The sequence below is a fragment of the Prionailurus bengalensis genome, chromosome C1 (assembly GCF_016509475.1).
Source record: "Prionailurus bengalensis isolate Pbe53 chromosome C1, Fcat_Pben_1.1_paternal_pri, whole genome shotgun sequence".
NCBI lineage: Eukaryota > Metazoa > Chordata > Mammalia > Carnivora > Felidae > Prionailurus > Prionailurus bengalensis.
In genome coordinates, this window is record NC_057345.1 from 53,019,786 (window position 1) to 53,035,111 (window position 15,326).

Here is a 15,326-nt window from a genome sequence, read left to right on the forward strand (position 1 = left end):
TACAGCAGAAGAAGGAGAATGGCTGTGGCAGGAGGGGACATCAGAGCAATTCCAAGAATGAGAAGGGTTTTTTTTATACCTTAATTTCTCTGAGATGTCCAAATGTAACCTGCAAGAGACCTCTTGTAGCTAAGGATGGCCCCCAGCTTACAGCCAGCAAAGAAACAGGGACTTCAGTCCTACAAATTCAAGGGTCTGAATTCAGCTAACAAACAACCGGAATGAGCTTGGAAACAGATTCTTTCAGAACCTCTCATAAGGGCCCAGCCAGCCGACACTTTGATTTTAGTCTTGTTAAATCTGGAAAAGAGAAACCAGCCTAATCACCCCAGACTTCCCACCTACAGAAGTATGAGATAATAAGTTTGTATTGTTGAAGCTGCTAAAGTTGTGCTAATTTGTTACAGCAGCAGTAGAAAACTACAGATAAAAAATTAATCATTCAGGGATCTGGAGGAATATTGAAGTATACACAGCCTTAACACATATGTTTGCTTATCCATATCTAAGTATGGTCTTATGTTAAAATGTAAACCTTTGGGGTGCCTGGGTAGCTCAGTCAGTTAAGCATTCAACTCTGGATTTTGGCTCAGGTCGTGATCTTGCAGTACATGAGCTGGAGCCCCACATCAGGCTCTGCACTGGCAGCGTAGAGCCTGCTTGGGATTCTCTCGCACCCTCTCTCTCTGCCCCTGCCCTGTGCTCAGTAGTTCTCTCTCTCTCTCTCTCTCTCTCTCTCTCTCAAAATAAATAAATAAACATTTAAAAAATAAAATGTAAACTTTTATTTTTTAATGGGAATGTCTCAGTGTTTCCTAATGTTGAGTTTAATTTATACATAAATTGAACTTAAATTCATGTGGTAGAAAGGAATAGGTCATAGGAAGGAACTTATAACTTCTTTGTTTGGCTCATGAATGTACAGTATAAAACTAAGGTAGATCAAGAGTTTCTTGAGAGTAGGGACCATGTGTCATTTGTCTTCATATCTGTCTCCAGATGGAGGCATAGTAGACATTTAATAAATGCTGTTATTCTTGTATGTGTTTGCTTGTCTTTTTGCTCTAACAAAAAAGTTTACTTTAAAAACTGTAATTTTTCTGTTTTTTTCCTGTAGGTTATGCTTTCGAATCCAGTGCTAGAAAATCCAGTGAATTTGGAAGCAGCCCAAATGCTGATTAAAGATGAATCTCTGTACAAACAAATAGTTCTAAGATTTTTCAACCAACCATCACAATGTAAGAAGTGCCTACTGTTTTTGCCAATTATTAATTATACATTTATGCAAATGAATGACCTAGCAAATAACTGTTACATGAGGGAATGTTTTTTGTGTCCATTTTCAGTAATGAAATCATACTAAGATCTCTCCTACTGTACTGCTTTGTCAAGCTACTCAGTCATCAAAAAGCCAGTCAAAAGTTGTTCTTTAAAGGTTATCAGCAATCATAAGCTTAGTATTTTTAAATGTTATGGTCATAAGGATGGATGGTACTGACTGAAAATTATTTACCCATCACAAAGACATGACATCTGATTTTAACTCTTTGATCTATAATGGATATTTCCCAGATTTCATCTGCAATACCCCAGATCTTACTGATCTGGAACTCCTTTCCTCTTGATTAGCAAGCAATATGTTTAGCTTTTTGTTCTGAAGAGTTCTTCCTCAACGTATTCCTTCTAAGAGTCCATGTGGAAATGACACCTGAAGCTCTTGAATCTTTCTGCTCTATTGACCAGTGATGTGTGACCTCTTCATGACTTACCCCCATCGTCTTCACTGTTTCTGTGTTAGCAGAGTAATGCTGTTGGCTTCTTATGACCAGGGAGGTTTGCCACAAATGAGGGTTAGGCCCCTAGGGACAGTTCTTTCCTCTACGTCCTGCCCCTTCCCCTTCTAGCGGCACACGGCAGCCATGTGTCATAGCTGGTATTACCTCCCCAACAGCAAGCCTTGCTGTTCAGACTCACTCTCTCAAACTGAGCTCTCTGTACTTTTTTGTTCAGATGTTCCCTGCTTCTTTTTCCCTTCCCTTTGTAGGGCTTGCCAGTCCATTAGCTAGGTCTGTACAATTGTGACCAAGTTCAAGTGCTCCTCCATAGGACTTCTGGGTCTGGTGCAAATCAAGCAGTGATGACAGGCATCTTTTTCAGTATCTTCAAACACGTCATGATAGTCATGGAGTCCCTCAACCAATCCCTGACAGTTCTGAAACTGGTTTGTACACAGAGGAGTCTGATCGCTTCACTCTGGCCACATTTCTGGCCCACTGGAATACTATAGCCTCCACAACTGTATCCTCTACACTCAGTTACTATTTGTGGAATGAATGAATAAACAATTTATATCACTTAACCGTTCATTGAGCCCTACAGTACCATCATTATAGACAAAGATTCTATAACAAAGCTATGTCCACAGTCTAGTAAATGGAAATTTAAAAACTGGTTTTATTTTTAATGTTTTTTTTTTTAATTTTTTTTCCAACGTTTATTTATTTTTGGGACAGAGAGAGACAGAGCATGAACGGGGGAGGGTCAGAGAGAGAGGGAGACACAGAATCGGAAACAGGCTCCAGGCTCTGAGCCATCAGCCCAGAGCCTGATGCGGGGCTCGAACTCCCGGACCGCGAGATCGTGACCTGGCTGAAGTCGGACGCTTAACCGACTGCGCCACCCAGGCGCCCCTAAAAACTGGTTTTAAAGGATTTTCTATAGCAAATGATTCTGTGCAATAGATTTTGGGTTTACCCTGCAAAAAGGAAGGATGAGAAAAAAAAAACTTTAGAGTCCTTCCTTTTGTCCTCCTGTCTAGTAGATGCCATCCTTCACTCCTTTTGGTTCTCCAGCTGTGCCATAAAGTCAGACAGAAAAGCTGCCCCAGTTGCTAAATCTCCCTGCACAGGAGCAACAGAGCAAATAGAACTTTGGCAGGTTTTCACCATATTCTTTAGTTATGTTGGTGAAATATGTGGAAATCCAAGACAGTAAATAGTTGTCAGCTTGCTTGCCACCTCAGCCAGACTATGAGTGGTGGCCTAGGGTTCCATAAAGAGACTGACTTCCTGCAGCTTCCAAGGGCAAGAGTGTCCATGATACAGCAGAGACAGCTGCTAAGGGGGTGGGAGGCAGGGGAGAAGTAGCAGAAAACTTGTTCTAAATTAGAGAGTATCAAACTATGGATTTCTGTGAAAAACTTCATCCAGTGAGAATAAATTACTTGTAACACTTTAGAAAAAAAATTTTTAATGTTTATTTATTTTTGAGAGAGAGGGAGAGACAGAGCCTGATACAGGGCTCATACTCATGAGCCATGAGACCATGACCTGAGCCGAAGTCAGACACTCAACGGACTGAGCCACCCAGGTGCCACTACTTGTAACAACTTGAAAAAAATATCTCACTAGAATACTTCAAGAGTCATCTTTCATATAGTTCAAAAGATTAATAAGGAGAGCTAGAAAATGCTTAAAAGGAATTACCATAGTTTTAGATAACCCAAAACTAGAACAGATAGTTAATTGTATAAAAGAGAAACTCAAGAGGCAGCAAATTGTATCCTCTCTGGAGGCATTGATTATAGGCTAGAACTACACCCTCAGTACCCAGTGTACTGTCTGTTGGTAGGTATTGAATAAAAACTTGTAGAATGAATGAATGAAAAACTGCATGTAAACTTAGATCCTGATTTTACTTCATAGTTTACAAAATGCTTTCACACACATTTATTCATCTGATGCTCAGCCTCTTCCTCAGTGAGGAAGCTGAGGGTCATTGGTGAAGTGGTTGGCCCTAGGCCACAGAAAGCAAGCTGCAGAGGTCAGACCTTCAACCGAGGCGTTCCCCTTCCCTTGTGCCTCCAAATTTAATAGGATGAGCATAAAGTCATTCATTTGGGATCAGAGCATTAAAACTCCCCAGGAAAGAATAAGAGAGAGCTGACTTGGCAGCAGAACTCCCTGAAAAACTTCTTGGGGAATTTATTTGATCACAAACTTAAGATATAGAAAGTGCCTTTCCATCAGGTACCTGTTGTATGAAAATCCTACCCTACTCTGGTGTGCAGGGCCACCAGAGATGACATCTGGAGTTACCAGCATGCTCAATCTGGAGCATCACATTCCCTGAGCTGAAGAAACTGTGTATGTTTAGCTAATGGAAGAAATGATAAAAGGCAGCTGTAAAAGCTGTTTTCAAATATTTGAAGGGCTTTCATAGAGAAAAGGGCAATTTCCTCTCTGTTGTTCCAAAAAACCGAAGTAGCTGCAATCAGTTCTGCCTTCCACAGGCCTACTAGGTTGTAGCCACTATGGTCCAGAATCTGAAGGCTTGGCCCTGCCTCGGGCTGGTACATACCTTAAATACATGGGGACTTCTCCCTCATAATCAGTGGTCTGGAATTAATTTCATTAGCCTAAGCCTAAGCCTAAGCCTAAGCCTGGTATTTGGTATGCAGACATGCAAATGCCTCTCATTCCCCAAACTTTCCATAACGTGATGTTTGTCTAGCCTGAACAGCTAGGTCTCAGGTCTCTGCCTTGGCGTATTGACAAGAACACACTAAGCTGTGAGCTCAAACCCAGATGATGGAGGTCCCAATGACCTTGCCAAATCCTGCCATCTTCTTTGGGACTGGACCCTGTCTCTCTTACTGGTAACGAGGGTGTTCGTGTACACCAGACTGCCTGGGACAGTCCTGCTATAATTATTTCTAACACCCCCCTTTACTCTGTGCTCTGGTTTGCGCAACAAATTACATAGTCAGAGGCATCTGGCATCTCCAATTCCTAAATTGTTTCCCAGGTTCTGAAGTGTAAATTCACATGCTTTTTATTGGTGTCCCCTCATCATGTCATTTTGATTTCAATTTTTTGGCTAAGACAGTTACCACTTAACATCTTTCACCTTGATGATTTTCTGCCTGTTTTTCTGTTGCTCTCCTTGAGGTTTTATACTTTAGTTTTATTCTTTTATTACTATTTTATTGAGGGTTTGGAAAGAGTGTACATAAAACCATTTATTCCTTCTTCTAAGTCAACCAGATTCCTTTCATATTTTTCTTTACAGTGAGAGATGACAGGCCTGAGTCACTTAAAGATCCAGATAAATTTATCAGGTAAGTTTTTCTTTTTTAAAAAAAAAATGTTTATTTATTTTGAGAGAGCACACACGCACGTGTAAGTGGGGGAGGGGCAGAGAGAGAGGGAGAGAGAGAATCCCAAGCAGGCTGTCGGTGCAGAGCCTGATATGGGGCTCAAACTCATGACTCTGAGATTGTGACTTGAGCCTAAATCAAGAGTTGGATGCTTAACCAACTGAACCACATATGTGCCCCAGGTAAGTTTTTCTTTATATATTCTATGTCAATTCCTTCCTTTTTTCCTTCCTTCCTTCTTTCATTCTTTCCTCTCTCTTTCTCTTTAATCTCTACACCCAACATGGTGCTCGAACTCATGACCTCAATTTATTTACTAAAAGGACTATTGATTTAAACGGTTTATATTTTTTTATCATAATTGAATTTTTACTTTATTTATTTATTTACTTACTTACTTACTTACAGTTTATTTATTTTGAGAGAGAGAGAAAGAGAGCACAAGCAGGGGAGGGGTAGACAGAGAGGGAGAGAGAATCCCAAGCAGGCTCTGTGCTGTCAGACACAGGACTCCATCTCACAAACCATGAGATCATATCCTGAGCTGAAATCGAGAGACAGACACTTAACTGGCTGAGTCATCCAGGTGCTCCAAATTTTCGCTTTTTAACCTAGAAAAGGAAGTAGATCTCTTTTCCTCTTACAATGCTTTTTTCTTAATGTTGTTTTTGGGAAGAATGTGGAAAAGTGATTGAATTCTTTGTAGACTATTGAATTAAAATTTAATGTAATTATATGAACTTGCCTCTTCCTTTAATTTTCATTTTTTATTGCAGATAAAGAAAAAACATGTTATCAATATAATGAGCACAAACCATTTACACATCATAAAAAGCCAAGCAATTAGGGAAATATAAGGTCCCAGAGGAAAATGGTGAGAGTTAGGGATGAATCCATTGTACCTTTTAGGAGATAACATGAAAATGTGGCAACAGTTTAGCCATGAACACCTGAACAAGGTACAGGACAATGTTCTCATTTATAGTTCTGCAGTATTTAGTTTCTTGAGCATTTCCATCAGCCTTAATTTTGTAGTCAGTCAGATATAGAAGACAGTTAACTAGTGTTGAAATGACTTGCTTCAGCTTATGCTTTCTTGACTGGCCCTATATAAAAGATGAGCAAGTTAGGTAATTCAGGTGGCTTCGGTTGGTGAAAGTCTTGGAAAGTTTCAAGAAGGCAAGTACAATCTAATAAATAGTGCACCCTGTTGGCATTCAGTAAAGGACATCACTGCCCCTTAAACTTATCAAATGGAAAGAAGCAACTTACCTTCTTGGCACAAAATGGACCTGTGGTAAATAGTTGTTGAATGTGCCAACACTGTTTTATCTCCTCTAAAACATGAATGTCCCTGGGATTTTACAAAGCTCTTTCTATTTGTGGTATAATCATTTGCAGTGCATAAAAGTACGGTGCCAGCATTTACTAATAAGGCAGCGAAATGGAGGCCAGAAGAACTTCTGTGGTCTCAGCGTTGGCTGGTCCTCTGAATGAAACCCAGAATAAATGAAGCCAGAATCAGGTCTTATCTGTGGTGTTCCCATAGTGCTAGCCTGCAATCTCTAGAGAAATCTCTAGGACTCAATTGAAGCAATATAATCTATATTTCAATGATACTCTACACTCCTAGTATATAGGAGGCTGCAACTTATTATATATCTGTGGCTCCAAATGTTTACCCCTGGTACATTTGTTATGGGACAAAGCTCAGTTATGTCTAGCTTTTAATTTTTAAAATGTTTTAAATGTTTGTTTGTTTGTTTGTTTGTTTGTTTGTTTGTTTTTGAGAGAGAGAGCATGAGCATGGGAGGGACAGAGAGAGAGGGAGACACAGAATCTGAAGCAGGCTCGAGGCTCTGAGCTATCAGTGCAGAGCTCGATGCGGGGCTCAAACTCGTGAACCACGAGATCATGACCTGAGCCGATGTCGGATGCTCAACTGACTGAGCCACCCAGGTGCCCCTTGTTTTTAGTTTTTATGTAGACTTGTACAATGAGGTCTCACAGAAGTTATTCCAAAAGAGATGCTGCTCTTAGCATTGTCTGTCTAGCACCATATGCTAGGACTTTACTCTACTTTATGAGCTAAAAGTATTAACCTGACTACAGAAATGAATTCCAGAGGTCTAGCCAGACAGTTAAGACACTGTTTCCAAAAGATAAAGCAAAACATAGGTAAAGTCTAGTCAGTTGAGTAGAATATAGTCAGGGGAATCCAGTTGATGTTCCGTAATTAAAAATGGTTTAGGCTTGTGCTTATCACCTGGGAAGTTTGCACATGGGCTGTAGGATGCCACTTAACAAGATATAGGGCGGCTTCTGGGAGAACAGCTACTTACTCTTTATTTAAAATATATTCACTAAGCATTTGCTCTGTAATAGACACTGTGCTCCCATACTGGGGACACACATCTGAATAATATATAATCTTTGGTCTCACATGATTTATAGTCTAGGATTGGAAGTTCTCCTCTGAAGAGAAGATAGTGCGGGGAGTGTGCCTGACTGTCCATCCTATAGGACCATATAGGGAGCAACTTCTACCAAAAGATGTAGTTGGAAGGCCACAGGACTAATACCAGGATTGCGGCTGGGGGGAATGCTGAAGTCAGAGGGAATCATATTTAAAATGAGTCATATTGAGTAGAAAATTCTTCTCCTGTAGCTTTTTTTTAAAGCCCTCCTTTAGAGGCTTATATTTTTTTCACCAAGTCACCTCTCACTGGTGCTACCTCTGTTAAATGCAATCTAACATTCCATTGGGCCATACCTATTAATTGTTTTATTACATTAATACTTACAATATAGTAAGCCCTATTACAGAGATGAGATCTAGATGTTGGAGGAGCATAGAGGAAGAAATATCTTCCTAAAGCTTGGACTGCCAGAGTGGGAGGAGGGGCATATAAAGACCAGCTTCCAGGAGAAGATGATGCCTGAGGTGATTTCTAAAGGGAGAATAGGAATTCACCTACAGACAAGAGGAGAAGGACATTCAGGCAGAGGGAATAATGCATTCAGAAGCATGGAAGTGTGAGAGAGCATATTTCTCCACCACCCGACCCAAGGGAAAGTAATTTGACATCCAGAATAAAAAGTAAAAATGAATCCAGATGCCAGGGGCAACCAAAGTGTATCAGGACGTGAGGTACAAAACTAGAAGTTGTGAGGGAGAAGGGGATTGGTTGCTAGATATCAAGAAAATAGAAGTGTCTTTTTGGACATGATTCTGCAGACTTTTACTTACTAACATTAAAAGGATGCGAAGGATGGGTTATGAACTATCACATATGTTAGTATCTGAGCTAAACCTTCTGGAGAACTTGCTGCAGTGTGTACATCAGCACTTGCAGCTTCACCTTGCTTCTTTATGTTACAGAGACAGCTTCGTTCCTTAAACCCCTGAACCAGCCTCTGCCAACTTCAGACTTGTCTTTGGCAGCTTCTTCACCTCTCTCAGCCCTCGCGGAATGAAGAGAGTTAGCGCCGTGCTCTGGACTGGTCTTTGTCTTAAGGGAATGTTGTGGTCGGGGAGATCTTCTATCCAGACCATGCAGATTTTCTCCATATCCACATTAAGGCTGTTTTGCTTTCTATCATTCCTGTGTTCAGTGGAGTAACACTTTTAATTTCCTTCAAGAGCTTCTCCTTTGCGTTCACGACTTGGCTGTTTGGTTCAAGAAGCCTAGTTTTCAGCCTGTCTCAGCTTTCGATACGCCTTCTCCCTAAGCTTAGTCATGTCTAACTTCTGCTTCTCTTCCTTACACTTGAACGCTGAGACCATCGTAGGGTTATTAGTTGGACTAATTCCAATATTGTTCTGTCACAGAATAGGGAGACTGGAGGAGAGGGAGAGAGAGGGGAACGACCAGTGGGTAGAGCAGCCAGAACACTCACATCTACTAATTAGGTTTGCCATACTGCACACGTGTGGTTCATGGCACCCCAAAATAATTACCATGGTAATATCAAAGATCACTGGCCACAGATCATCATAACTAATATAATGGAAAAGTTTGAAATATTGTGAGAATTACCAAAATGTGACAAAGAGACAGGAAGTGAAAAAAAGCTGTTGGAAAACTGGCACAGATTTGCTTGACACAACGTTAACACAAACCTTCCATTTGCAAAAACTGCAGTATCTGAAAAGCACAATATAACGAGGTATGCCTGTATTTCAAAATTAAAAAAAAAAGTTTTTGAAGAAAAGTATTCAATTTTTTTTTTTGCTAAATAGAGAAAATGGGTATAGCTCCAAACTTCCAAAGTCTGATTCTAAAATCCGAGATTATTACACGAAAGAAAAATTATAGGCCATGACCTCTCATAAACACAGAAGCATAAAGCCTAATCAAAATATTAGCAAATTGAATCCACTGATACATAAAAAGGGGTAATACATCATGACTAAGAGGGCTTCATTTCAGGAAAGCCAGGTTGGGTTAAAATTTTTAAATCAGCGTAACTCACGAAGTTAACCAAATAAAGGAAAAAAAACATAAAATAATCTCAATGAATCAGGAAAAAGTATTTGCTAAAATTTATCACCCATTCATGATAAAAATTCTCACCAAAGTAGGAATAGAGAAGAAATTCCTTATTCCAGTAAAGAAAATCTATAAAAATCCAATGGCAAACCTCATACTCAGATGTGAAATGTTGAATGATTTCCTCCTGAGTTTAATGAGACAAGTATGTCCATTATCACCACTTCTATTCAGCACTGTGCTAGAAATCCTAGCCAGTGCAATGAAGCCAGGAAGAAAAGTTCTAAAGTTTGGAAAGGAGGAAGTAAACCATCTTTATTCACAGATAATGGGATTATATAATAGTAAAATCCAAATGAATATACAAAGCTCGAAAATTAATAAGTGAATTTAGCTAGGCCCCTGGATAGAAGATGAACATTTAAAAAAGCAACTATATTTTTATATACTAGCAATCAATACATAGAAATGGAAGTGTTAGAAATACCATTACAATAGCATCAAAACATAACAAAAGACATCTATGCCAATACCCACAAAATGTATCTGGGAGAAATTTTAAAAGACCTAAAGAAATAGATATACAAAGTTTGTGAGTTGGGAGAGACTGAATATTATTGCAATGTCAGTTCTTTCCAAATTAGTCTATAGATTCAATTCAATCTCAGTCAAAATCTCAGCAGTTTTTTTCGCCTGGAAATTAACAGGATGGTTTTAAAGTATATCTAAAAATGCGAAGGATTTAGGATAACAAGACAATCTTGAAGAAGAACAAAGAGGATTGACACTGCCAGTTATCAGAATTCACTGGAAAGTGAGAATAAATTTCAGTCTGACTGGATCTTTCTAGGTCGTGTTCCTGTCCCTAAACAGTTCCCATTGTCAGAAAGCCTTAAACCCATCAGGCCCTGACTTAGAGTCAGGGTGGAGGTCAGTCCTGTCAGGCTGAATGGCATGTACGTGAGGGGGAGGAATGGAATAGTTACTGTTGGAGAGGCGACCACAATGTCCACTGTGACAACCTTCATATACATGCTATTTTTATTGGACTGGAACCTTGGTAAGTAAGAGTTGGACAGGCACAGGAGACAAACGAGTCTTTAGATAGGACTGCTTGCACACATACAGAAATGTAATATGTGGCAAACTCAGGATCAGCAGGAAGTTCCATGTGACGGAGCCTCTGTACGTGCAGATGATGGTGGAAGAAACGGTTGGAAATAGCCAGATGCTAACACACCTCGAGTTCTATTTGAAAGTGTTTAGACTTTATACTGTAGAATTAAGTCACCAAACATGGTTTGCAAGCAGATGCATGATAATCTGGAATAGGGAGAGACAGAAAAACAATTAGGAAGCTGTTTAGAGTTTGCAGAAGAGAAATGATGAGGTACTTATTCAGAGCAATGGAGAGAAGCAGCTGTAGCTGACACTGAGGGTTAAGGGATGCTAAACTCCCTGCCTGGCTGTTCCCATGGAAGACTTCACTGAATGCTCACCACAACCACTGGAGAAAGTTCTAAGTTAATTTTATACATGAAGAAACAGGAGTGAAATTATTGTCTGCCTGGAGTCACACAGCTAACAAGTAGCAGTACCTGAGTGTTTTAACACACGCCAGATGATTCCAGAGCCTGTACTCTTAATCATGATGCTACATAACTAAATATCCAGAGATTTGTAGGGCTTTAGTCAGTAGGCTTGGGTTATGGGTGGGTTATTGCTTCCATGAAGTAACACTACCTTGACTCTCTTCTTCCCTTTATGATCCTTTTTGTTTCCTTCACTGGCTCCTCTTACCTCTGATTTGGCTTCTGATCTTTCTTTTCTAAACACTTACTTACTCTTTCTATGTTTGTTTTCCCTAATGGCATCATTTATCAACCTTTATGTTGATTTGACCCTAATCTTTTATTTCCAGTCTCAATTTCTCAGTCACACTCCTAAGGGTCATCACCTAAAACCCATGTTTAAGTTTAAACTCATATTTTACTTCAGACTCTGTAGATGCCTTCTGTTAATAGCAAAACTAAATGGTCTTCCGGCCTTTAGAAGAATATTTGACCCCCAGATTCCTTCACCTTTCACACACCCTATCAGAAAACCAGTCCAGTCATTTCATTTATTGTGTCAGAGGTTCGTCTCCTCCCTTTCGCAATCTCTGCTCCCACCCTCTATTGGCTCTGCGTTTCTTGCCTGAATTTCTGCATCTGTTTCCTAGCTTGTCTGCCTGCATTTGGTCTCTTATATGCTCCACCCTGCATACTAAAGCCAGAAAAAACTTACACACTCGTTCCATAATTTATTTGCCTTATTCAAGAACTTCTGATTGCTATCACCCAATAAATCAGAATACTGAATCAACTCTAACCCATTCTCTGCCTAAATCTGAAGACCCTGCATTGCCCACTTTCAACTATTTTGTCCAATTCCAATTGCTCTGAAATTGGAACTCTCCACTACGGTCGGTTCTCTTGTCATTATTGTCTCTTCCCTCAACGTGGTCTGTACACATGTGCACGTGCACACACTGTGGTCCTTCCCTTCCAAGCTATTGCTAATACTCGTCTCCTGGCCTAAAATGCTTCCATCTCTTCCAGGTTCATATCCCAGGTGACTCCTTCCCTAAAGCCTCCGAGACAAAGTCACACCTCCCTCTTCCGACCTTTTTAGCTTGCTGCCACTGCCAAAGAACTATCTGTCATTGTCATCTCCAAATGTCTCTGTTAAATGATGTAACACTTTATGTGTTAAACATAGAGCTATTCTATTTGCCAATTTGGGTATATATCTTGTTTTCCCAATAGGCTAATAGGCTCTAATGTTCAGTTTAAAATTATATCTCCTGCTTTTTCATATTCATAATGCCAATGATAATACTCAGTAAATTCCTGTCCATGTTTCAAATTATAAACACGTGTAGTTTGTATAATTCCCTGTAAACTTAGTCGCTTATCTGAATTACCATAAAAATAGTTACTGTTCTCTTATTTTAAGGGGCTGTTTCTTTTACAGACTTGGAAATGCAAATTTTCTCAAATGTTTAAGACATTCTGCTTTGTGTATTCAAACTATACTGAAGTTACACCTTTTTTTGAGGAATATTTTAAATTATTCTGGGGAAGAAAAGAAAGCCCCTGAAGGCTAACAGTTTGAAATTGAACAGGACACCACTGGGAAGGGAGAGGGTCATGGGTCATCGTCAAACAGACAAAAAAACAATGGAGACGATTGTGTCTAAAGATGGTGTATTTTTTTTTCACGAGACAGTGTGTTGACAGTTTCCTTCCTCTTGGGTCATTGTTGTCTGCTAAATGATCTGTGACAGCAAATTGATCACCAGCTTCTTCATGCAGGAGATATAATGCAGCCTTTCATTTTGTTACCTCTCTTGCCAAATGCTGAAACATTTCGTTGGCAAAATTAATGTTAGTTTAATATGTCGTTTACTGGTGTAAAGCTCCGCACGCAGCTCTAGGAGCCATAATAGCGGTGATTAATTTATCTTCACCCAGTTTCAGATTTCTACTCACGTGTGATTGCAAAAGCAATAACGCATTTGAAAAATGTTACTCTTAAAATGATGTGTCTGTAATTATCACTTAAATAAATGAACGCATTAAACAATTTAGCTATTGTACCATCCATTTCAAAATTGAGTCCGATATTTACTTCAAGGTAGCTACAATTCACCTAGGAAAATTAATGCTGGTGTACTTGTTCTAACTGAAAAGTCACTTCTTCCGAAGAGCTAAGAACTTCAAAGAAAACAGACATAAGGTCTTTTATATCTGATGCAGCATCTATGTAAGCTAGTTAATTGGTGATTTCACACATCTGAAAATATCCCAAAGTCATGTTTTGTTTGTAGAGTGTTGAGGATCTCTGCAGTCAAAATGTTGGTATAAAAAAAGGTTGGAAATGTAGTCATTTAAGTGACTGCTTCACGGTTCCTGTTCAGTATTTTCTAACAATCTTTGCTCTACCATTAGGATAAAGTAATGTTAGCACAGGGAAGGAAAAGTGCAGGCAAGATTACTAGAAAAGAGTTGGGTTTTCCCCCCCTCTATGAAAATGGCCAGATTTTGTGTGAAAATTAAACTGATCTCAATTCTGGTGTTTTATTTTTCCTCATTATAAAAGGGAAATAAAGGTGATTTTTCTAAAATTTGGCATAGATATTTAAGAAAACCGTTTATTGAAGAAAGAGAAAACATGCAAATCTGATGCTTTTCTTAAAATTCTTTTTTTGGGGCACCTGGGTGGCACGGTCGGTTGGGTGTCCGACTTCAGCCAGGTCATGATCTCGCGGTCCGTGAGTTCGAGCCCCGTGTCAGGCTCTGGGCTGATGGCCCAGAGTCTGGAGCCTGTTTCCGATTCTGTGTCTCCCTCTTTCTCTGCCCCTCCCCCGTTCATGCTCTGTCTCTCTCTGTCCCAAAAATAAATAAATGTTGAAAAAAATTTTTTTTAATTCTTTTTTTGATGTTAGTCATGAAAGGCAGATATCTTAAACCTATATTTTCCTCTTTATAATATGCACATGGATGCACATTTTACATTTATCTTTGAAATATGTTTGGCAAGATTTTCTTTTTGTGATTTTTATGTGTTAGTGCAGAAATTAATGTTAGATCACTTATTAGAAACTGCAAATGAGTTTACTGTCTTATGGCAAGATATTGTTATCTGAAACTGTCCAATCTGATAAAATAATTTTAAAAAGCAAACTTGCAAATACTCATTGCCTGATTTTTATGTATATTTTCAGATCAACTAAGGCAGTCTCATTTAATGATTACTACAAGACATGGTCTGGAATAGCCACATCCAAAGCCACAGAGTATTATAGAAGTCCATGTAAGGTGATCTAGCCTTATCTTATGTCCTTTTGGTATATATTAATCTCTTAATTATTCTCAACTTGTCTTGCTTTCAAAGACTAATTGACATATATTTGTAATCTGAAGGTGATAAACTTCTCTGTTGCCTCTATATATGAATCATTCAACATCTATTAATTTGGTTCCTCTTTTGTACAGAGCCCTGGACTGCAGTCTTCTTAAAAGCCAGAAGGAAAGATAGACATTTGGAGGAATAAAAGATGAAGTCCTCAGTCTCATGAGGCTTACTTTACTCCCTTCACCCCAAAAAGAAGCCTTCATAGCAAGAGGAGCCTTTTTGATTCTAAACACAATTATCCTCAAAGCCAGAGAGAGTATTAAGTAGAAAGACAACAAGAAAACATATGAGCCTAGGGCTTTCAGTGATCAACCTAGGGACGAATCACCTGTTGCCATCATACATTAGGAGCCAAAAAGGCAAAAGGGGAGAGCCAGACAGCTTACTGGTCTTATTTAATTGAATCTTTTGTGTGCTGTTTAATGATTTGGATCCAAGTAGGTTATCCAGTCTGTCCTGCTGAAATGATGCATTCTGAAGTTACCCATGACATCCTAACTCCCAGGTTCAGTGATAACCTTCTTTTTTAATTTTAAGTGGGCTCCTCGCCCAGTGTGGTGCTCAAACTCACAACCCTGAGATCAAGAGTCGCAACAACCGAGCCAGCCAGGCGCCCCAACCTTTTAGTCTTTATCTTTACTTGTACTCTCATTTGCTATGCCCTCCTTGAGTTAGATGACACCATCATCCATGGTTTGTCTCCTCCCCTCCTCAGT

The 15,326-nt window shown here is 39.4% G+C and overlaps 1 protein-coding gene across 1 annotated transcript in view; it reads left to right on the forward strand.

Moving 5' to 3' along the window:
• Positions 1 to 15,326, forward strand: part of UBE2U (ubiquitin conjugating enzyme E2 U) — a 59,364-nt gene that overhangs the window by 12,274 nt on the left and 31,764 nt on the right. Inside the window, 3 exon segments of the mRNA XM_043575175.1 lie at positions 1,118 to 1,238; positions 5,071 to 5,119; positions 14,420 to 14,508. Of these exon segments, the coding sequence (XP_043431110.1) occupies positions 1,118 to 1,238; positions 5,071 to 5,119; positions 14,420 to 14,508 (259 nt within the window).